This window comes from Cynocephalus volans, chromosome 1, assembly GCF_027409185.1.
Source record: "Cynocephalus volans isolate mCynVol1 chromosome 1, mCynVol1.pri, whole genome shotgun sequence".
NCBI classification, from domain to species: Eukaryota; Metazoa; Chordata; class Mammalia; order Dermoptera; family Cynocephalidae; genus Cynocephalus; species Cynocephalus volans.
In genome coordinates this window covers 226770357-226795771 of record NC_084460.1, presented here as the reverse complement: position 1 = coordinate 226795771, position 25415 = coordinate 226770357, and the positions used below count along the sequence as shown (strand labels likewise).

General features: G+C 37.7%; 1 protein-coding gene across 3 annotated transcripts in view; it reads left to right on the top strand.

Moving 5' to 3' along the window:
• Positions 1-25415, top strand: part of ACVR1 (activin A receptor type 1) — a 117317-nt gene that overhangs the window by 45112 nt on the left and 46790 nt on the right. The window contains exons 2-3 of one of the 3 annotated variants that reach the window (XM_063087628.1): positions 5830-5940; positions 24699-24772. In XM_063087628.1, coding sequence (XP_062943698.1) covers positions 24706-24772 — 67 coding nt within the window. In that variant the 5' untranslated portion in view covers positions 5830-5940; positions 24699-24705. Of the gene's footprint in view, positions 1-5829; positions 6119-24698; positions 24773-25415 lie in introns of all 3 variants that reach the window. The other 2 variants (XM_063087625.1, XM_063087620.1) reach the window with 2 other exon arrangements.

Sequence of the window (25415 nt, the reverse complement as noted above, 5' to 3'; positions counted from 1 at the left end):
TGCGCTCTAACCAAATGACCTAACCAGCCAGCCACCAAAATAAATCTTTATTTTGGCAATTTCAGCATGTGATTTTGTATAGTACTGTCAACCTTGCTTGTAGATCCAAATGTAGGTTATTGCAAGGGTCAACAAATTTTTTCTCTGAAGGGCCAGATGGTAAATATTTTAGGCTTTGCGAGCTTTGCATATGGACTCTGTCATAACTATCGACTCTGTCATTTCAGTATGAAAGCAGCCGTAGACTATATGTAAACTGAACAAGGGTGTCTGTTCCAATAAGACTTTTATTTACAAAAACAAACCGGGCTGGATTTTGCCTACTACTGGAATACTATCCTGTAATGTTTTTGGCATTTCCTAGGTTTTTATTTTATTTTGTTTTTCTGATTTTGGCAGCTGGCCAGTAACAGGGATCAAACCCTGGACCTTGGTGTTATCAACACGCTCTAACCAACTGGGAGCTAACGAGCACTCTTTCCAGAATTTAATGTGTTCTGTAAACTACAGTTCTTTGTAAACACCACTAAGCTTAATATTTCTTATTTAACAATGATTTTAGATATCTATAAGCATGAGTAAAGAATGTTTGGAAGTATTTTAAGAATAACATATTTTGGGAATTCTGGAGAAATTTCTGGAAATTCCCATCTCTCATTCCCAAATACAAAGATTAATATCTGTTGGGAATTTGGAGACTTCCAGAAATGGGAAGCTCCGGTGTCTCGACCATGCTTCTCTCTGCTTCCGTCAGCACTCATCCTTTCTCAACTTAATGTGGCTCTCCTTTTTTCTGGCTTTGTGGTTTCCCCGGGTGTCGTGCTCTTTTACCTGCCCGTAATCCTGCCGACTGGGCCAATTGTCGAGCTAGGGCTGGGTCTGGAGCTCACCAGACCCCTCAAGCACGTTCACAGACTGGGTCACAAACCCTTCACGTGCCAGGCTGGTTCCCCAGACCCCTCATGCACAGGTGTATGAACTAGGTAACCGGCAAACAGGTCCTTGGAAGCTGCAGGTTCAAGAGCATGGTCATGTGCAGTGGCCACCCACCCGAGGCACTCAATGCCAGCCAGGTTGTGGTGCTGCTGTGCATGCGCACTAACTCCCCACCGCCCCCCCACAACTTATTTACAAAGAATGCACTGCACCACCCGCAACCATCCCTAAGGCGAGGGGGCCAGATTAAATTATTCTATTTTCCAACACCTGGGTTTATCAGTGTTCAGGGCTTGTGACCTGTTTTTTTTCCACTGGGAGATCAGGAATCTTCGGCGCTGGCTGTAACCCCATCTTACTCCAGAATTTCTCATAGATCAGACCTGTCTTTTCTACATATTCAAGTGTCTGCGGTAGATTATTCTACAAGGATACTCAATATTTATATGCTTGATTGTATCAATATTATTTTGGACCTAGAACAAGAGGACATTTATAGTGTCACGTAGATGATTTATGTGATTGTTTGGAATTGGCATGTTTTATGTTTTTTTTTTTTTTTATTACTACTGCCGTTTTATTTATTTTTATTTATTTATTTTTTCCGTGACCGGCACTCAGCCAGTGAGTGCACTGGTCAGTCTTATATAGGATCCGAACCCGCGGCGGGAGCGTCGCCGCGCTCCCAGCGCAGCACTCTACCAAGTGCGCCACGGGCTCGGCCCATGTTTTATGTTTTTCTACCACACTCTTTTTTTTTTTTTTTTTTAAATTTTCTTTTGTCGATATACATTGTGGCTGATTATTGCTCCCCATCACCAAAACCTCCCTCCCTCCTCCCTCCCCCCTCCCCTGCAACAATGTCCTTTCTGTTTGCTTGTCGTATCAACTTCAAGTAATTGTGGTTGTTATATCTTCTCCCCCCCCCCCCCAGGTTTTTTTGTGTGTGTGTGTGTGTGTGTGTGTGTGTGAATTTATATATTAATTTTTGGCTCCCACCAATAAGTGAGAACATGTGGTATTTCTCTTTCTGTGCCTGACTTGTTTCACTTAATATAATTCTCTCAAGGTCCATCCATGTTGTTGCAAATGGCAGTATTTCATTCATTTTTATAGCTGAGTAGTATTCCATTGTGTAGATGTACCACAGTTTCCGTATCCACTCATCTGATGGTGGACATTTGGGCTGGTTCCAACTCTTGGCTATTGTAAAGAGTGCTGCGATGAACATTGGGGAACAGGTATACCTTCGACTTGATGATTTCCATTCCTCTGGGTATCCAACAGTGGGATAGCTGGGTCGTATGTCTGCCACACTCTTTTAATACTTCAATTATCCTAAAGGGTAGAAGGCAAGAAAGGGAACTAAGAATATCTACTATGAGCATTCTGTTTAATCCTTATAGCTAAGAGGCAATTTAACTTCGTGGTAATTAGGAACAAGATTTTGGAGTCAGAAAAACATGGGTTGATTTCAGGTTTTGCCACTTATTAAAAAATGTGACCTTGGACATTGTTACTTAACCTCTCTGAAAATTGCTTTCTTACATATAAAATGAGAATAGTACATCTCAATTTCATTGTTGTTAGGATTAAATCAGACAATGCAAGTAATGTGGTTAGCACAATTCTAGAACTAAGGCCTCAATAAATGATAGCTGACATTATTAGCAACTCTGAAAGATAGGAGGTACTTACTCTGTTTCATGGAGAAGGAAACTGAAACTGATAGAAGTCAAATGATTTTTGAAGGCCACATGTAGTAGGTTGGAAAACTCAGTTTGGTTGTTTCCTAAGCCCATGTTCTTGCTACCATATCCTGCTTTTTGAAGTAATTTTGGTAAATGGTAATTCCACAGCAAGATATACCATGGTTTTTTTGGGTTACAGGGCTGGGTGGACAGACAGGAAAGGTATGGGATGGTTCTTGAAAGGGCAGGGTTCTTGAAATATTTGGAAGCCACAATTTCCAGAAGCCAAGGATACGGTTATAACTAAAAAGTTGAGAAAACTTGTTCTGATATTTTCCTGTTGGTTTGTTGCTATGTTGACTGCCAAGAATTTGTTTGATTTTAAGTGCTTTTTATGTTTTTCTGTTACTCAGGTCCTATCATATTTAGAGTTTTAAGAAACTATGCATATTCTTTTAAACTGGATTAAGAAAAATGTACTTCTATATTGATGGCCCCAAATTGGAGCTAGACAGGAAAGGAGTAGAGAAGGGGGGAGGCAGATACCAAGAAATGGGTTAGTGGACACAAAACAGCTAGTTAGGAAAAACAAGTTGTATTGATGTACAGTCAATCTAGGCATCTATAATTAGAAATAATTTACCTCATTTTATCAAATGACGAGAAGATAGGAGATCGAATGTCCTCAACACAAAGAAATGATTATGTTTTACAATGATGAATATGCTAATTATCCTGACTTGATCATCACACATTGTACACAGGTATTGATATCCAACTCTGTACCCCACCAATATGTACAACCAATTACGTTTCAATACAAAAACAAAAATAAAAAATTTTAAAAAATTTGGAGCTAGAATGTTTGATTGGATTTCTCTTTCCCCCCTCCTCACAGTTACCCTCCAACCCCCTTATATGCCTTTGACCTTTATGGGTCAGATTTTTACGTGGCTTGAGTAGCTGCCAATAATTAAAACTTCATAGCCAAATAAATAAGTTGGCTAAACTTTTGGAAAAAACTCAGTTCAATGAAAGTTTTGTGACATGTTGCCGGAGTTTGTTTATAAGATATTTATTTTATAGTACTGTTTTTTAATTAGTGCATATGCCTTTTTGGGGGTTTGTTTTTATTTTTTTAATTACTCTTGGGGTTTTGAACACACCTGCTTTCCACTACTTTTCAGGTCTGCCAAGCTTGCTTTTGAACGTGAAAGATACTCATAAGGAGATGGGTCCTAAGTAGAACATTTAAAGGGTTAATTATCCAGAACTTGTTCAGCTCTGTAGCTACCATTTTGCCAACCCGTTCTTTCTTATAATACTACACTTTATAGGTTATTTGAGAGCCCAATGAATTTTCAAACAAAGGGTAATTATATTTAATTTGGAGATTTGATTTTTATCCAATAACTCTTGAGCACCAACTATATGCTAGGTATGATGAAGGGGAGATGGAATAGAAGAATAATATGTGATCTTCACCTAGTTTTAAATTGGTTTTGAGGCAAACCCAGTTCATGGCAGAGAATTAAGTGCCAGTTTGAGTCATATAGAATATAAATACCAGAGGAATTAGAATGAGAAAGATCTGGAATATACAGGATTCATTTAGAGAAGGCTGAACAGAGCAGGAGAACCTGAACACATCTTGAAGGGTGGGAAGAGATTGCATGTAGTATAGACGGCAGGGCTGGGATGGTGGAAGGGAAGTAGAGGCGCCTTTGTAATTAAAAAAAAAAAGTCTCTGATTTTTAAAAACAGAATCAGGAAAATATCCAACAGTGTTGCTTTATTTTCATGCTTATCTAAACCTCCTGCTGATACAGTACCTATATGTTAAAGACATAGATGACCTAGTCAGAACAGTTTAGCACTGGCCTCCTCCGAAAACGTGGTCAGTCTTTGGCAGAGGGGAAAGCAACCTTAGTGTGATTCTGCCAAATTTCTGTGGCCCCAGTATCTTGGAAAATACCAGTATTTCAGCAGTTAGTTCTTCCACCCAAGGGTTTGTGGGTGCCGCTCAGCTGATGAGTTTGTTTTTAGAGATGCCCACTAATTTTACTCTTTAATTTTGCTAAATGATTGCTGAAAATGGCAAATTTCTGGTTAACCTTGTTACAGGTGTGTGTGTGTGTGTGTGTGTGTGTGTGTGTCTGTGTATTTTTATGTCTTACTTTTAGTGTGTGCCTTTTACATGTCTAGATTTTTTTTCAAATAGATCATGAGCTTTCCTTTAAACTGAAGTGAGGAATGGTTTGATAGTAGCTGTAAAACGTTTCTCTTGAATTCCAGGGTAGATGGGGAGATTTTCTTTTCCTCATAATTATTTAGGAATGCTTTATTTTGGGTTTGTTCTCTGCTTAGATTTATTTACATGAAAGTTTTCTTGGCAAAATGCTCTTTGAGGTTAAAAAATAAAAGGGTGCTGTTTTCCGAAAGGAACAAGTTCTTCAGTGGTTTGTTTAACTTAATGATTTGAATGGGAAAGTTTGGTTCTAATAAAAATTTCCTCTTCCTTTGAAAAATGTTGATGTTTTTCAAGTCTTGCTAAAGAAAAGGGAGCTTAGGTGGACTTTTGTTTTTTTGTTAGTTATCTAAAGCACCCCTTCCCTTCTGCTTTGTGTTCCTTCCCCACCATTGTTTTTTGAGTCTTTGAACTAGATCTATCTACTGCTGAGAATATTGCTTGAAAATGGACCCAAAGCAGATATTTCTGAGTGGATACACAAAAAATTGCTTACTTTGGTATATTGGATGTTTCTAGGAGAGACCAGTGGTCTGGAAAGGGAGGAAGAGTTTTCATTCTATGTTTTGTACTGCTCAGATATTTTTTTTTTTAGACCAAGTTCATGTAGTAGTTACTATACACGTCATTGTTTTTTGTTTGATTTTTTTTTTTTTTCGGTAAGGTCTAGAGTACATGTTACATTGATTTTGAAATTTACCAACCACAAATTTTACTGGGTTTTGTGTCATTTAGAAAAATATTCAAAGACCAGTATGGTATAGATCTATGACCTCAACACACTGCATATCAGTGTTTTCAAACTTTCCCATATTTGCTTCACTTGTAAATAGGCTTTAGTTTTGTGGTCCAAATTGAAAGGCTTGTTAAGTGTGCACTTCCTTCAGCCAGCACATTCACAACTGTGGAATTTTCTTCTGCTTAGCTGGTTTTCTTTCTTCTTTCTCTTTGCAGCCCTGAGCATTTGTGAGCCTCGCATTGCCATAGTGAGAGCTGCTGGAGAACTCATCATTCCAGGAGACTCCAGGAGTGCCTCTCCCACTTCCCAGTCTCCCCAGGAACAGAGTGAGTGGAGCTCTGAATGAGGGCAGGACCGTGGGCAGATGTGACCAGGAGCCAGCTTCAAGGTAGCTGAGTCAGCTTTTCCCAAGAGCTCTCAGAGCAGCGTTGCCAGAGCCAGCAGTACAGCCATTTCAACAAATCACCTCTTCTAATGCTCTCTGGCAGAGATCAAATCTACAGGGTAAATTCTTTGCCACAAATGATTATTCTGTTGCTTTATATACACCCACTATAAGAAAGTTAGGACCAGTCTAGTAGTTCTCAGTTCTTGCATTGCCTTGATGGTAGGCTTCTTTTGGGTGCATCTCCACAGCTATTCTTTAACTTTGACAAAGTTGTTCAAATACTACCAACATTTTCCTTCCTATACAATACTCGTGCCATTCTTTTTACCTCACAGGGCCAGTACATTTATTTTTTCCTTTTAAATAGACCTTATTTTTTAGAGCAGTTTTAGTTTCATAGCAAAATTGAGCAGAAAATACAGAGTTCCCATTCGCACCCCTCCAACCTCCTCTACTGTCAATATCCCACACAAGAGGAGTACATTTATTACAATCAATGAACCTACATTGATGCATCATTATCACCTGAAGTCCATAGTTTACATTAGGGTTCACTCTTGGTGTTGTATATACTATGGGACAAATGCATCCACCATTACAGTATGATACAGGATAGTTTCAGTGCCCTAAAAGTCCCCTGTGCTCCATCTATTCATTTCTCCTTTCCCACTAACCCCTGACATTCATTGATCTTTTTATTGTCTCCATACTTTTACCTTTTCCAGAACTATATTTTAGTACTTTGAAATCTCTGTAAAGAAGTCTTGCTATCTAGAATGAAATTCTATTAAGGTTGTGATAAGCTATGGGGTAATATGAATACCTACTTTAGAATAGGATCAGTAAGATGTTTCTATGAGGGGAAGCCTGAAGTGCATAGTCTTGGTATTTATGTCTCTCTGAATTTAATGTTGGGACTGCTCAGATGTAATTTGAAATTTGTTATGTTGAGACAGAAGGAAGGAAGTCTGGATTAGAACCTGCCAGGGTTGGTCTGTGCAGCCTCCAAAGATTTAACACTTTTGGAGAAGGTCTCTGATAGCTTTCAGGTGCTTTGTTTTTTAAGGAAAGTCTAATTTATTATGTAAAAAAACCTTTATATTCTTCATGTAAAAGTTTATTTTTGATGATTTAATTTTGAATAGTACAAAACAGTATAAAGAACAGATATAGAGATAAAAGTTCCTTCATTTCTTCTCTCTTTCACCTTTGGCTAATGGCTTTGAACACACTTTCACATACAGAGCTCTTTATATACACACATTTTTATATTCAAACAAAATATGTACATTATGTTTTAAAATTAGGGGAACATGACCACACATTTTGTTTTGCAATTTGCTTTTTCCCCTGCTTGATATATTGTGGACATTTTTCCTTTTAAGTAGAATTTAATCTCAGTCTAAGTAATGCCTGCTTAGTGTTCCTTATATGGCTATAATATAGTAATAACCAGTCTTCAAGTGAGAGGTTAGCCTATAATTTAAAGGGGAGGGACTTTCACATTAGGGAAAAAAACAAGGCCATGACTGTTGATGTTGGACTTTTAGTCATTGAGAATATGAGTTTTTATTTTCCAAGGCAGATGATGCACTGCTTTGGCTTGTTACTGAGGTGTCAGTTATGTTAAACTTTCATTTTCTTTAGGCTGTGTTAATGTAGTAGCATAGTTGTTAGTTCTGGCTACCATTCTTTGAGCACTTTGAGATATTGTCATGCCCGTTTAAGATGGTGTGAGGTTGAATTAGTTTTAAGAGGAAGTAATGAATAATGGGGGTGGCATTAAGAGACTGACTTTTTTTGTACATATACTTATTTGAGGGAGGAGGAGGAGATGATGGCTATAGTTAATTGCTAACCCTGTGATTCCTGATTATAAAACAGGGTTAAAATTGTTCAGCTCAGTAGTTTCCTAATGTGGTTAATGGTGAGACTCACCAGAGAAGTTTTCAGATAGCTGGTGTTGGGAGTGCCTATTTGTGTGTTTTGTTTTGTTTTTAAAAAATGTATAAAGTATTTATTTTTAGAAAGATAATATACTTAATGTATATAAGATTGAAAAAACACAAAAGGGTGAGGGGTGAAAAATAAGTCATCCTCCTCCTTGTCTCCCAAGTACCCAGTTACCCTTCTAAAAGCAATCACCATTACCAATTTCTTCTGTATTCCTTTAGAGATTTCAGAGCCTATGTAATATACAAGCACATAACTTATAAATTATTATATATTTTTTTGCACAAATGGTAACAGTATACAAGGTTTTGCACCTTTTTTCACTGAAATAATATTTCTTGGAATTTCTTCCACATTAGTACCACGTTTTTTATTTTGTTTTTGTTTGCAGCTGGCCAGTACAGGGATTGAACCCTAGACTTTGGTGTTATCAGCACCACGATCTAAGCTACTGAGCTAACTGGCCAGTTCCCTGTTTCTGGTTTTAATAGATGCCTTGTATTCCACTGTAGAGATGTGCTATAATTTATTTAACCAGTACTGTATGGATGTGCATATAGATCATTTCTAGTTTTTATTATCATGAACAAGGCTGTAGGGGATAACCTTGTACATGCAAACGTATGTGAACGTATCTGTAGGTTCTATTTTTAGTACAATTGCTGGGTCAAAGGGTATGCACATTTTAATTTTGGTAGATATTTATTGCCAAGTTGCTCTGTTCATAGAACTTGAAAAGTTTTATATTTCACCAGTGATGGATAAGGACACTGCTGCTTCATACCCTTGTCAATCACAGTGTGATTGCCAAACTGATAGGTTTTTTCTTTGCCAAATCAGTAGGTGAAAAAGGGCATTTTAATGTAGTTTTAATTTGCATTTTTCTTGTTGAGTAAGTTTGAAAGCCATTTATATTTCCAGTTCTATTCCCTTTATGCTTGTGTTTGTCTGTTTTTCTATGGGGTTATCAATTATTAGTATCAAAATATTGATTTTTATTATCAGTTCATTGTCCCCTTTTTTCTCCTTGTGGTGTGTGCTACTTATGCTTTTCCCCAGTTAGTTATTCGTGTAACAATAATAATTACTTTGCTGGGCAGTTATTAAAAACTCTGTATCACAGTTAAAAGACCTTTTTCCAGTTCTAGATTTAAAAACCTGTCTCCCGGTTTTGTTTAGTGTCATGTAGTTCTTCTTTTACATTTAAATCTTTAATCCATTTGGAATGTTAGGTATGAATCCAACTTAATTTTTCTCTAGGTGCCCTATTAATTAGGGTAAGGCTGAATTGCTGTAACGGACTGAAATGTGTTATGGTTCAAAGAACATGGAAGTTTAATTTTTTCTTACTTAACAGTCCCAGTGTGAGCAGAACAGGTCAGCAGCGCAGCTCATTTCCACTGTTCATTTAGAGACTTGGGTTCCTTCTGTCTTATAACTGTCACTGTGATTATCTCCATGGTCATAGCTGGGTTGCTGCCTTATCTGGGCCCCTTTGGTGGGAAGGGCAAAGGAGAAAGTTCAGGGTGAGTGATTAGAAGTTTCAGACATCACTGCAGCTTACATGAGTAAACTTAGTCATATGGGCACAGCTGGCTACGAGAGGCTGGGAAATGAAGTCTCTGATGGTCACCTTGCACCCAAGAAGAAAAGAAGAAGGGATTTTAGTTGAAAATTAGCCGTCTGCCACATTGGCTAGCTATTCCAATAATGATCCCAACTTTTCTCCTTTGATTTCTTTTGTAGTATAAATTCCCATATACATTTTTGTCCATTTCTGGAGTATCCATTTAGTTTCATTGATCTGTCTGCCAATCCTTGTACCAGAATCAGCTTTTTTTTTTTTTTTTTTTTTTTTTTTTGCAGCTCGCCAGTTATGGAGATCGGAACTCTTGACCTTGGTGCTACCAGCACTGCACTCTCTAACCAACTGAGCTAGCTGGCCAACCCTAGAATAACACTGTTTTAACTCTTGATGCTTAACATGTTTTTCTTCTTTTTGGTAGGGGTAGTCCCCCCACTTTTAAGTCCTATTTTACAGAATTTTCATACTTTTTTTGTGTGTGGTTTTTTAAAAAATGTGAACTTTTAAATAATCGCATCTAATCACCATCCCTTCCCCCCAAGAACAAAACTTATTAATATTATTGGGATTTTTAACTGTATAGATAAACTTTTTTTAGAAAGAGTTATTATCTTTATGCTGTTGCTTTTTCTTATATGATGATAGTGTTGCATATTTCCTTTGGGAAACACTGATGTGGACCTCTTGTCTTTCTATATCCTTTGATGAATGAAACTTATTTAATTGAAGAAGGTGGGAGAAAGGACCAACTTTTACATTGTTGGGTTAATTTTATTTTAATACATGATTTCTGATTGTGATTAGGAAACTAATACTTATTTCCCTGTTCTACTAAAAATAAACTTGGAACTTGAAAAAAATTTTCGTCAGTTTGAAGGTAAAGAAGAATTGATATTTTATAAGTTTATCATGTAAACTTATTTGTAACACACAAACCCAGGCAAATCTTTGGAGATACATGATGCACAATGCTTGTTACCGTGTGTATGTGTGTAACAAAACATGTTCAGCTCTTGTCTTTTTCATTTTACCTTTTGTATTGTAAAATAAAACACAGATTTATACATGAAGAGTATACATATCTTAGTTAATTACTGTAAGGTGAATATTTTTTGTGAACACCACTCAGGTCAAGAAGTAGTATATTATGTAGTACAATCGCTCCTTGACTTATGATGGGATTATGTCCCAATAAACCCATTGTAAGTTGAAAGTATTGTAAATCGAAAATGCATCTAATACACACCTAACCTACTGAACGTCATAGCTTAGCCCAGCCTACCTTAAATGTGCTCAGAACAGTTACATTAGCCTAGAGTTGGGCAAAATCTGGCAGCACAGTAGTACACTGTAGGATATTGGTTATTTACCCTGATGATCATGTGCCTGACTGGGAGCTGCAGCTCACGGTGCTCTTCAGCATCATTGGGGAGAGTATCTTAATACTTTCTACTGAATGTGTATTGCTTTCACATGATCCTAAAGTCAAAAAATCATGAAGTGGAACTATCATAAGTTGGGGATCATCTGTATATACACTATAGTGATTGATTCCTTGCCTTTTTTTAATGGTTTTATCACCCAAGTGTTCATACTTAGCATTATAGTTCAGTCTTGCACGTCTTTTTATATGTTAAAATTCTCTTAAGCTTCATGTGTCCCCTCTAGCCCTTTCTTTTTCTTATAGTTTGTCTGTTGAAGAATCTGGCCATTGGATCTCTAATTTCTTACTGGCTGGATTTTGGTGATTGCATGCTCATGGTTCAACTCAGCTTGTTTTTCTTTTAGTGAGAAATGGTATTTAAACATCAAAATCTGGGCACCAGGGATGCTCATTGCTACTGGATAGGTCATTATTTCTAGGCCTTTTAAATGGACAAGCCGGGAATTAAATATATATAAAATTCTTGATGAGTTGATACTGATACTTGCAATTCAAATTCAGTTAATAAGGTTTTTACTTAGCTTTTTCTATATTACATCTTTGTCTCCTTTATTCTACACAGGGAATCCTGGTTCTCAAAAAAATAAGAGATGATAGAATTAGAATATGCCGTAGTTACTAATTTGCTTTCTTCTACATTATACACACAGTATTCTCAACACTGCCACAATACTAATATTGCACCAGTAGTTATGATAACTGAAAACTGATAAATACAATTTCTTTTTTGTATGCTATCCCTGTTCTCCCCTAGATTTTTTTTTGGGGGGGGGGGAAGAATCGTTCATAGTTGTATAGAATTGGGCAGATTTAAAGACTGATTAGCTTTTAGATGATATTTGGAGGAGGAATAATTTTTAACTTTATTAGGTGAGATGTTGGGTTTGCAGTTATTTTTAGAAAAAGTCCTTGTCTGTTAGAGAATTTTTGGGTGAAATGATACGACATCTGGGATTCTTGTTAAAATACCTTAACAAGACAATGAAATAAGGTTGCTTATTTTTGAAAATAAGAGGTCAAAAATGGGGTTTATGATACTTTTCTCTCTGATTCTACGTAACTTGAAATATCTTTAATAAGAAAATTTAAATATTAAGTTTATCAACAGTAAAAAGGCAAGAACATACGGGGAAGAAGGTAATGAGGAATAGACAGGGAGGGAGGGAAATGACTAAAGAATGAGCTGTTCCTTCTCAACCTGGTGGTCCAGCCAGTCACCTGCAGTGGTCTCTGAATCTAGGAAAATGGATAACATTGAGTGAGAAGGAAAGGCTGAGGTGTGGGGCCTTGAATAAAATCATGATTTAAGGGATGGGTGGCAGAAGCAGAACCTCCTATCCAAGGAAGCCAAGAAAAACCAAAGCACAACAGGAAAGACCCCAGAAAATGGAGGCTGTGAGCCCCAGCCAGGGCAGAACCCAAGGGCAGAAGTGTCATGAACATCACCATCCTCATAATGTACGGAGTGAGTCCCCCACATTGCTAGGGGGTGGAGGATTCTGAGGCCTCATCAGATCAAAATCTCTAGTGGGAGAGGGTTGGGAATCCATGCTTTGAGGAAGTGCCCCTGTGAATCTGAAGGATAAGGTGAGGACTAAAAAGATAAAACTTTAGCAAAGGGTGTTTCAGTGAATTCTTTGGGATGGGTGAGGACTGGGTAGAAGATGTGGAGGGAGCCTGTGTAGGTTGCTCTTTGGAAAGTTTTCCGCAAAAGGATGAAGAGGGTAGATGTGAGATGACTGGAGGCTGATGAGGGAGGTGGTGATGGTTGACGTAATTGTTGCTTATGATAATGCAAGACAGGTCACCTACAAATGGGGAGAACGTGAACGGTTCTGAGTGAAGATGACTGAATAGTCAGGCTGTGCACGTGCTTAGACCTACCACCACCTGGGAGATTATTTTTTGGAAAGATATTTATTTATTTTAAAAAATTTTTAATTGTACATATTCATGGGATACAACATGATATTTTGATACATGTATACATTGTGTAATGAGCAAATTAGAGTAATTAGCATATCTACCATTTTAAACATTTATTATTTCTTTATGATGAGCGCATTCAAAAACCTCTCTTCTAGCTATTTTGAAATACACAATACAATATTGTTAAATCCAGTTATCCTACTATGCAAGTGAACACCAAAACTTATTCTTCCTATCTAACTGTGACTTTGTATCCATTGATCCATCTGTCCCATCGCCTCCCTTCTCCCTCCCCTCCCCATCCTCTGGTGACCACCATTCTGCTCTCTGCTTCTATGAGAACAGTTTTTAGATTCTGCACATGAGTGAGATTGTGTGGTATTTGTCTTTCTGTGCCTGGCTTATTTCACTTATCATAATGATCTCCTGGTTCATCCACATTGCTGCAGATGATATAATTTCATTCTTTTTTTTTTTATGGCTGAATGTATATACTACATTTTCTTTATCCATTCATCTGTTGATGGGCATTTAGGTTGATTCCATATCTTGGCTATTGTGAAGAGTGCTGCTATGAACATAGGAGTGCAGGTATCTTTGAAGGATATATTTAATGGTTCATGGAAAGCTTGGATAGCCTCATCAAGGGTTGGATGTTCCTTTCATTTGTTATCATTTTGAATTATGCATTAAAGAAGAGAGGCACTGTTCTTTTTAGTGCCTCTGCTGCTTCTGAACTTCTTCCTGGGCCTCATGGCCCATTCCTGAGGAGGAAGAAAGGAATGGGGTCTGGTGTGCTGGATGTAGGGCCTCCCCCTATGGTTTTCTCTTTCTCCATTTCCTTACTCATGTTAAATGGAAGTCTTGGATGTATACAGTCTTCAAAGGGAGTTGTCTGGTATGGAATGGTGTTTTTCAGTTATTTACTTAGGAACTATTGGAAGGATTCCCATATATCCATGAGGATTTCCTAATCACAGTGTTCAAAGGTTTGGGGGTGGGGACTGAGGTGAGAATCCAGTTCTTCCCGTTTTCCTCTGCCTTGGGGTCTTGCTTTGTTTTGTTTTTAATAACAGATCAGATTCATCATTTTCTACCTTGTAGGCTTTCTACCTGTGTGTACTCGGGAGCATCAACTATTAAAATGTTTTTCCTTCTTCCTCTTAATATAGTGCATTTATTTTTACTTCTAACGTTGTCCTATTTAGGTCAGTGAGTGTTTTGGGTTGGTTGGGTGGGTGGCTTTTTGGTTATGTCTCTTTTCTGGTCTCTTTCCACTGGGTATCCATCCAGAACCTCTCCCTGCCTCCTCTCTTATCTCCTTGTTTTCTGTTGTGGTTACTTGGATGCTAACCTGTTCAACTTGTGCACTGACCCTGGTCCATGGCTCATTTTCTTTCTCATGATCGTATTTATACTTTTGATGGATATATTTAAATGAACAGCTGTGCGTTTGTTGAGTCATACCACAATTATCTGATTCTGCTTTAGCTGCTCAACTCGCAAAAGCATATTCAAGCTAAATTGTGAGAGAATTCCATTAATCACATTCTAGTTGGAGGAGGGGAGAGGAGAAAGACCACTAAGGAAAGTCTTTTTAAAGATTAATGTTAATTAGCAGTTCCATTATTTAGAGTAGGTTGATCTGGTTGCTATTTAATGTGTCACCTGGTGAAACTTTACAGAGGTGTAGATAACTATAAAAGTTTCAGTGATATCAACCTTGCAGGCAAATTTCCTGGAACAATGTGCAGATAAAGTTAGTTGCTGGTGCTGGTCTATTTAGATAGATAAGAGGTCTTTAAAGAGTTCCTATCTGTAAAGACCAGGGTTTTTGACTTATGTTCCTTGATTCATTGGATAAGTATTTCGTTTTAAGCCTCCTGAAAAGATAGCATATAATACAGAAGACATTACAACATTCTCCCCCTACCCTTCCCCCCATGTATTAATCGCTAACTGCAACCTCTGGTTGGGTTTTTGGCTACCATCAGCTGGATCTATTTTTCTCTTGACACTTCCTTGGGGTTCTTTCTGAAGGTTATTAATAGACATGGAAGCGTGGCTTTCCAAATAGCATCAATAACTGTTAGAAGACTTCAAGAGAGATAATATGTCAATTTCTGACTTGTAGGGGATGTATTTTGTAAGGGAAGCTGTCTCAGAGGTCACTGGGGATGGCTCTGGGCATATCAGCTGGTGTCTGCAACTAGAGATCCAAGCAGTCCTTTCCAAATGGGATATTGTCCCTCAGGGAGTTGTATGGTATACCCAGAGTCTGCCAGCCGTCTTTTTGTTTGGCTGCTTCTCTTGGATGACACCCTCGAAAACTGAAATCCAAGTTACAAATGATATCTTTTAATTTATCTCAAATACTCTGTTGCTACTATATTGTATTGAGGACATAGAGCACCCAACCCCCTCCCCCTTCAGTTATTTCCTTGCCAGGCTGTGTAAAAATTAAACTTCACCTTCCTTTCTCCACCAAACCAAAGTGTAGCATTGACTAAGAAGTTAAAATTAATGTGTTTTAATTTATATGGAATGTCAAGTGAATACCAGGTGTGGGGCTGTGGTCATTAGCCAGCCAGGCAGAGTTCTCACTCCCATGCTGCCTACATTTCTGGGGGGTGGAAGAAGTCGGGGTGGGGGGAGGAACACAATAAAAGTAAACTAATAAATAAACAACGAATTCCACCTAGTGTTAAGTGTTACAAAGAAGGTATAGCAGGGTACTGTAATGCAAGGGAGTGGATGCGGAGGTATGAGACAGGAATGGGCTTGGAGTGTGGGTCAGAGGGAAGGCTCTGTTTGGGCCAGCATGTAAAGGGTGGTTTTTCTCACCTCCACAGAAATATGCTCTAATGTCTCCCATTAAAAAGAGAGAGAGAGAGAGAGAGAGAGAAATGTACCTCCCTGGCCCTGACATCCTTTCATCTTATTCTCCCACCTTCAAATTATTATAGGTTAATCATGTTAGTTTGCCTTAGACTTGGCACAGTGGTGTCATATGGTAGGTGCCTGTGACACTGTCTAGTGAGATGGGAGGGATCAAAAGGTCTACACTGTTAGGGTAAAGGGGAAACCTCAGGATAGGCACAGTTTGACATGAGACAGTATCTAACTGAGGATGTGGGATTTTAAATGGACCCCAGAGTTGTTTATCTAAAAGAGTTTTATGGGAGGGAATAATAGGGCCCTTCCTACCAGTAGGTAAAAATAATTGTTCTGGTCAGTTTGCAAACCAGAGTGAGAAGGAGTAGACACAGAGCTGCCTAGGAGAAAATAAAAATCCGCTAGGAAGTGATGGGGTCCTATCAGTTGAAACAAAGGAAGAGAACTATGGCTATTTGATACAGAGAGAAGGAAGTGGAAAATGAGGAACAGTCTCCATGTAGTCAGCGTGTCAAAATAAAACCTATTTTGAGGTATCAGTAAGGCCTGCAGTGGGTGATCAAAACACTGGATTCTCAAAGCTTAGCTTAGTTGTCTATCACGTAGGGGTGTAGCAGAGTCAATTTCCTTCCGTGTACAATTAAAGTAAATTTACTAGAGTTTCTTTGTTTCTTACATGGTAGCCTAAGCTATATCTTTTACTTCTTTTCATTCAATTAAGCCTTATCTTTTTTTCCCCTCTTTTTACAGATTATATTGTTTTTTGTTTTTTGTTTTTCCAGCCTTCCCAAACCATATCTTGGGTCCATCTGTCACAGCTGGAATGTTTGTAGTGTAACTCTTTCAGTCAAAACCCTTTCTTTCCTGAAAGAATCTGTAATTATTTTCTCTAACTACAGGATAAACCCATCTAGAGCTGGTTTTCAGTTCTGTAGGAATTGTCCAAGAAGCTATTTGTATTCATCTATTGCCAAAGATCAAATTACATGCTAATATTCTGAAAGTAACACCCCACCAGAACCCTCCAGCAGCAGTGAAGTCTATATAAAACCAAGCCCTGGCAACTTGCACATTGCCAGTTTAGACAGAGTGTAGTGTTAAAAATATTTAACAGGTCATTTTTGAACCGGAGAAAAGACCCTGACTTAACTTATATGGTATGATGGCTTTGGTTTAGGCTTTCTTTGCAGCTATTACTGATAGCACATGTCTCTTTCACGCCTTCAAAAGGCCCAGGTAGTTTGGAGCTAGCTGCCCTTAAGTTAGCTCTCTGCCTATGGAGCACAGAAGAGATAGAACTGTTCTCGCATTATCTAATCTTGCATTGTCCCACTTGGAGGTGTTGGTAAGTAAATCTTCCTTCAAAGTTCCATGTCTGGAATTTGTCTTACTGGGGCAACTTTGCCCCCAAATGTGCCTTACACTAATTTTTGTTATTATTTTGAAGCGTGAGTTACAAGAGAACTGAAGAGTGTGGATGGGGGATGGGAGCTAGAAACCACTTGCACTGTCAATGTGGCTTGTTTTTTCTTTGACATCAAGACTTTTTTTCTGGGGGACAGAGGAGGGAAGAGATATTTGGAGGTTACAGAGAATATGAAATCAATTTTGAGGTTAAGGATGTGGAAAGAGGGCATGATTGAAAGGTGGCCCAAATGAATTGAAGCTTGAATAAAATGTTAAGAATGACAAAACCAGATTGTTAAACTATCACTGGCTAGTTAAGTGAAGGTTGTGGAGAGTGGTAGTTGATTAAGACCTGAACTTTGGTTTTGAGTTTGAAATTGTGTCCTTGGGCAAGTTACTTCTTCACATTTTCTTTTATCATGGGTAAAATGGGATTAATGTGAGTATTTATGTTGGTGTGTTTTTGAGAGAAGGTTGAATGAGATGATGCATATTGATCCCTAAGCACAGTGTCTGGCTTATTAGTATGTGCCCCTATTGTAATGGTGATAATGACTTAACATTGACAGATGACTAAGAGGAAGCAGAATTACTGTAATTATTTTTCTGTTTTGCCTCTGCCTGTTATACAGTAGTGCTCCCTTATCCGTGGGGGTATGTCCCAAGATGCCCAGTGGATGCCTGAAATTTCAGATAGTACTGAACCAGATTGCTGTCAGTTGGAACATGTTTCTGTTCACATCTTCCACCCATAAATTTAATGCCTTTTCCATCTTAATAAGCATTTCCCATACACTGTGGCTGTAACTTTTGCAGTTTGAGGTGCGACAGCAGAACTAGCACAAATTTCTCTCTCCTTCTTCACCATTTCACGGATAGAAGATTTGTTCTTACCATAGATCTTAGCAATCTCAGCGTACAATTTTTTTCTTTTCTTAAGTCAGGAACTTTTACCTTTTTATTTAAAGAAAACACTCTATGGCTTCTCTTTGGCATATTCGAATTGGCATCATCACTACCCTTGTGCTTTGAGGACATTATGAAGTCAGATAGGGTTCCTTGAACACAAGCACTGTAGATCTGATAGCCCTGATAATGGAAATTGCTACAAAGTGACTAACTGGCGGGAAGTGCATACAGTGTCTGACAAGCTGGGCAAAGGGATGATTCACGTCCCAGGCAAGACAGAGTGGGACTGTGTGAGATTTCATAACGCTACTCAGGATGGCATGCAATTTAAAACTGATGAATTGTTTATTTTTGGAATTTTCCATTTAATATTTTCAGACCAAGGTTGACCATGGGTAACTGAAACTGCAGAACATGAAACTGTGGATGGGGAGACTACTAAATTTAAAGAGAATGATTAAATATTAGAGATATAAAAATATTACATATTAAAGAGAATGATTTTTTTTCCTTGTGGAAGGTATAGCATTAACTTCCTAGAGATATAAAGAAAAAAAAATTGTCGCAAAGGAGTAATGAGGGCCCTTACCAGTGGTGAGCAAGCGTAGGTTAGAGAACGACTTCATGTGGATGGTGTAAAAGTCATTTAAATTAGAGATGAGTGCATGTACAACCCATCTTTCAAGATTCTTTCTAACTCAGAGATTGCTAGAAATCAAATTGAGAAATGTGTCAAGGAAGTGTCTACTGAATCAATAGGTATGTTCAGTAAATTGTGCATTGAATGAATGGACAAACCAAATGAGTTTAGGCCACCAGGCCAGACAAATGAACATTTTGTGTAATTTTCTGATGGGAAAGAATCTTAGGGCTCATTTTACAACTTTCTCCTCATTTCCAATATTATAGATAAAAAAATTGTATACTGCTCATAAGTCTGGGTTTTAGAAATACCCTTTATTGCTGTATTATAGATTATCAACCAGACTGCCTAATATGGGTCCCAAAATTTGAATGTAATATCAAAATGATTTTTCTTGGTAGAGTATTGCAGCGTGTCTATGGCTTTATCCAGCTGTAAAATTGAGATGAACAAAAGAAGTGCCAGACTTGGTCTCAAGCCCACACATGTTAGAATTGAGCTAAACGCTAGCTCCTTAACTGGATATTGGTCTGCTCTATAAATGGACTTTGAAAAGTACCATGGGATTTGGAAAGCAGTTCTGTTCTGCCTTGGCGATGTGTCTGTTTTTAGTAGAACATTCGTGGGAATGTTCTGTCTCCCAAGTGGGCAGGCCTGAGACATTGTAAGAGATGCTACTGGTTTAAAGAGTTTAACTTAGTTAAAGCAGGAAGTCCCTAACTGTTTTCTGGATAGCTATTTTCCTTATGACTCAAGTATTAAGATCAGTTACCAGGGATAGAGGGTCTTATCTAAGAATAGAAGGGAGATGTGTATACACTAGAGGCAAAAATTCATATCTAAACCCTTTGGGTAATACTTTACAATCCACAGTAGCCCGTGATTTTTCAGTTAGGGATTTTGGCATTAGGGCATTTAGTTGAACCTAAATGAGATGAGCAGTTGTGAGTACCTTCTTATTACAAGTTTATATCCCCATTTAAAAATCATTAGTTGTGTACATAAAACATTCCTATATTTAAAAAACATATAATGCATTCTTCCTTGACTATTAGACTTGTTGACTTCTTTGACGTAAGAGACATTTAAAGAGATTTGTAAAACTGTGGAACGGTGACATTTTGGTCAGGTATTGGGTAAGTGCTCAGTCTAAAATGTTTGGTACCACCTGGTTATCTGCTATAGTAGGAGGACTGCACATAAGTAAGGCATTGGTTCTCAGAATGTGGTCCAAGAACCCCTGGGGTGCCTGAGACTTTCTGAGGGGTTCTGCAAGCTCCTACTTCTTCCAACAGCATGCACAAGACTGGATTTTCTATATATGTGTATTTCAACCAATATAACATGTCATAACAGATTGAATGTAGAATCGTATGTGAGAATCCAGCTGTCTTCTACTAAGCCAAACAAAGATTTATGAAAATACGAATCAGTGCCACTTTTCTCGCTGCGTGATTCTTTCAAAAGTATAATTCTTTTTAAATTTATAAAAAATAGGATAATATGTTTGTTATTTTAATATGAATACATTTTTAAATTCTCAGTTTTAATTTCTAATACAGTAAATATCAACAGGAATAACTCACACAGACAAGGTCCTCAGTAATTTTCAAGAGTATAAAAAGATCCTGAGGATAAAGAGTTTAAAACTACTGGAGAAATACATCTCTGAACTGTCGAATTATTGCCACTCCCAGTTTTCACTACCAGTCTCTCTTTCTTGCCAGCTCACATATGAAAACTCCTGAGGCACAAATACTTGAGTGCAGGGGAGTTAAACGTTTACTTTTAAAAACAATAAATTCTGTTTAGTGTATTTAACAATTAGAAATAGATCCTGGAGACTTCAATTTGAGACTTTAGTGTATTGATAGTTCTTGTAATTCAAATATGATCAAGACATCCTAGAACGTTCCCCTTTCTTTTGTTTTGGGGGTGCTATTTTAATAGCTAAATTAACTGGTCTGCAGAGGCACTCCAGACCCTGAACAAAATGGTAGCCAGTAAGTGATGCTGACTTTTTTTTTTCCCAAAGATTTTTGGCAGATTTTGAACTACCTTTAAACAGTAGATTGGCTTGGGGAATTGAATGTATAATTCTTTCTCTTTCTTCTATTTATGAGCCTAAGTTAGTCTTTTAATTTTGCTTGCACAATGATAATTTGTTAATAGGTATTTTGGGGTGTGGGTTTTTGTTGGCTTTGCGACATGGACAATATGCCAGTGGTGATTTTTTTTTTTAGATTATTAGTTTCTTTAATAGTCAGAGGAATCTTTATTTTGATGCTTGTTAACTGTTGACTTTTGCTATTACCTGAACTAAACCTTACAGTTACAGAGATGATAAAACTGTTAATATTGCCATTCCTCTGTGTGTGTGTGTGTGTGTGTGTGTGTGTGTGTGTGTGTGTGTGTGGTGGGAAGGGGGTGCTGCTAATTTTTTTAGAATTTAAACTTAAATTGAGCTGATTAGTTCAGGGAAATTCTAGTTAAACAGGTATTAACTTTGCACCTACTTGGCTCTGGCAGCAATTAGGCTAGATTTTGCTACCAAAATCTAGAGTCTAGAGAGAGATTCAGATATTCAAAAGCACACACAGATATGAATATATAATTATTAATTACAATGATTTCTATGAGTGAACGTTAACAGAGTTGGTATATGAGAGTGAGAGGAGGGTGTTTGAGGGTTTAGGCAAGCTTCTAGAAAGAAGTGACATTTAAGGTGAGACTTGAAGGATGAGTAGGAATTCGCCAGGCTGGGCTCTGAAATAAGGGCCTGATCACAGGGAGCATCATATACAACGGTCTGGAGGCAGGAAGCAGGCTGGTTGGAGTGACTGGAAGAATGAAGTGATGGGGACAAAGGGAACAGAGGATGAGAGCTAAGGGGGCTTGATGGCAATGAGGATAAGGTGAATAGAGGACTTAGAGTGCCTTAGCTCTGCTCTGACCCTTGCCTGTTTCTCCAGCCTTCTTGGTTTTTCTCCCTCCAACTTTTTTTTTTTTTTAGGTGGCTGACGGTGCAGGGATCTGAACCCTTGACCTTGGTGTTATCAGCACCATGCTCTAACTAAGTGAGCTAACCAGCCCTCCAACTTCTTATAACTCTTCCAGGCTCTCCGTACCCTGGCGGTTCTTGGTATTTTTTCTGTGTCCCACGTAGTTCCTCCCTCTCCCACCCCCTGCTGCAGCCAGCCCTTTTACTAGTACCTCCTACTCATCTTTCTGGTTCCTGGTTCCTGTTCAGATGTAACTTTTCCTGGGAAGCTTCCCCACCCTTCAGAAATCTCAAGTTGTTTTGTTAGCAGTGTTACTTTAACTATGTTTCTTACCCAACACTGAATTCAGTTTTTGATTATACAATCTTTTGGATAATTATTTGATTGCCACCACAGACAGATCTTGTAAGCGCCACATGGCAAGGACCATGTTTCTTTGTCTTTATCATTTTGTTTCTAATGTGTGGTACATAGTAGGCTCTCAATAGTTTTTGAATGAATGAATGAATGAAGGACTAGAAATTCAAAGATAAAACTGAGATAAGAAATAGTTTTAATCCAGTGGTTTTCAATAGCTTTTGATGACATATCCCATCAGGTAAAAAGTTTTTGATGCACCTACAATAAGTGTGTTAGTTGTATGTTTTATATAAAATCTAAAGTATGTATAAAACATACATAAAATATAAATCTAAAAAAATTAAAGGTGAAATATTTAAGGTATTGCTAGTGGTGATGGCATCATATTATCATTGATGAGAATCTCAAGATACTAAGGATAATGTTAATTATATATGATAGTGAATGCAAATCCATTTTTCAGATATTTTTTAATTTTGAATTTGGAGAGACTGCTTCATGTCAAATTGAACTTAATATCGTTACTTTTCTCTAGTAAATTGGTTAAGGAAGAACCACTAGGAATAAGACATGTCAGGTCCACCTTTTTTTTTTTTAACTCTGCTCTGGTGCTTACATTAATAACATATTGAACCTCTAGTTTCTTTAATGGTTTTAGGACATTCGCCATTTGAGGAGGGCTCATTTCATTATAACTAGCCAATATAACCTATAATTCCACTTAAATGACCCTCAAAACTTTTGTACATGGCTGTGCTCTAGAAGCAGATCATGTCCAACCTTTTACGATATTTAACTCCCGTTCTTTCTGAAAGACACCTCTTGTACCAGACTGCCTTAGGGAACTGAGATAGAAACCAAATAAAGACTTAAGTTATTACTTTATTAGATAAAACATTTTTATAAAAAAGAAATTTCAGTATTTCTATTCCATAGCTCAGTGAGTTCCCTTGCATGACCCTTGGATGGATGTACCTGTTTCGGAGATGAGTGGGCTAGTGGGGGAGATGCCATAAGCAGTTATGATTTTGAAGCTGTTAGGCCAGTGCTGGGGGTTAGAGATCACTGTTGATGGAGAGGTGTTTCACCAAGTGCTTGCCTTTGGAGTTAGATGATGAATGACAGGAGGAGAGAATCGGGTAGGAGAGGGGGGTGGAGGAGGAGGAGGTGGAGGAGGCCCAGGGCAGCTCAGACAGAGGGGAGCAGGACAAACAGCATATTCTTGTTCAAAGGCACAGTGATGGTGTTGGAGGATCAGCCTCCGGTTGTGATGGGCCATGATGAGGACTGTGTATCACAAAAGGGCCCCACTCTAGAAGAGGTGTGTGTGGACATGGCAATAACAACAACAACAAAAACAACTGTAAAAGGGGCTCACTCAAGTTTCATATACTTTTCAAAGTAGGAGAGGAAGGTATGTAAATTTCCTCTTTACCTCCTCCCCCACTTTGCTATTAGAGAAGCAATAGGCTGAAATGTAATTGCGGAAAAAGAGAGAAATAAGTTGAAATGAGGGGTGGTAAGATGTGGTGAGGGTGTAGGAAGTAATCGATCAGACCACCAACCAAAACATTTGATTATAAGAAGATGGGTCAGAAAGTGTCTACGCCAAACAAGATAGAGAGCAACGGGCTTTTGCTGTTTGCTTTGAAGCTGTTAAAAGTAAGATAGCACACCAGACTATTTATTAAAAAACTTTGCCAGTTTTCTTCTTTATTTTATCCAGAAAATTGCAACTAACCAAATTCTTGTCTTATTCCCAAATTTGCAGTAATTATTCAAATGGAAAAGTTCTTTGTTGAAGTCCTTTAACTCAGAAAATCAAGCTTCTCCCAATGTAGTTTTATGGCAACACCAACTTGAAATTTATGTCAAATACTGTCTTTTTATTCTCTCAGTGATAATTTCATATATTATAGATTTATATGATTTCTTATTTTAAAAGTCTTCCTTAGTTGTGTCTATCCTTTGTTAAATAAATTTGAGGTTAATGTAGAAATGCACCATTTTGCCATAGATCAGGTATAAGTTTTTTTGTTTTTTGTTTTTTGCTTTTTTTCCTTTTGGGCTGTATGATGATGTAGGTTACTCCACCTTCAATCCTTTTAAGGCAGAAGGCTCAAACATAGTAATTTGGCTTGAATTATACAGTTACTAAATCTTTAACATCATATTAGAATAGTCTATTCATGCCTCTCAGGGTTTTTAATTTAGTGCCAATTTTGCATTCAGTAGGGTAAGATAAAATTCAAACCTAAAATCTTTTGGGATTTTCAGCCTCACAACTGAAAATGTTTCATTTTTTTACTGAATTCTTTGTAAGCTCGTAGACTCAGAGAAAGTAGCCTTAAAGTGGCTACCAGTCGAAGGTAAATCTGATTAACTTCTTAAGATGATTTGCTTAGATCCATGTTAAGGGTATAAGTTTAAATGTGCTAAGAAATAATGTGAGAAGGATTTGTTAGAAGTGCCTTGAATGGCAGTTTGAAGAAGGTATGCTCGATTTACTTTGTTATCCTGCAGCCATATTTTTTTTGTTTTACTTACCTCTCTTCTTTTCCCTCCACAGTTGGACGATGGTAGATGGAGTGATGATTCTTCCTGTGCTAATGATGGTTGCTTTCCCTGCCCCAAGTATGGAAGGTAAGTGACTCACAGCTACTTGGGTCAGGATGTATATACTGTGTATTGTTCGGCTTAATCCTATCAGACTTAACACACCCTTTTCATAATAAATATTTGGTAACACCCCTTCACTATTTTGAAGTGAAATTCTTGTACACATTACATCTTGATTTTTCCCTATACATAGTTTTGAAAAATTCAATATAATGCCCTACCTGAAATAAATATAAAGGAGAAATAAAGGGAAGATTCTGTAATTAACAAGAAATCAGTATTTATAAGTAATTATAACACATTCTAGTGTAGTTGGGCATGAGTACACTAGAAAATATAATGAAATAGTATGAGGATACTTTATAGGAAGATTTGTATTATCTTTTATTTCCATTTTTTCTTAGACTTTTTGAAGTACCCTTGTACATGTTTGTACCCATATGTGTTTTAATCTTTGACATTTTTGAAAATGGATTGGTACTGGTGTGTTATATTGGTGGCTTAGTTATCGTAAGTGGTCTTACCTTCAGTGATTGAATTTTCTGAATTGGTGAACAAATTTTGGTAGAACCCCAACAAAACAGACTGTTGACCCTTGATTTATATAGCAGTTTTATTTTGCGGGAATTTAGTGTATGTTAAGGTAGTGTAAGACATGCTTTGTCTT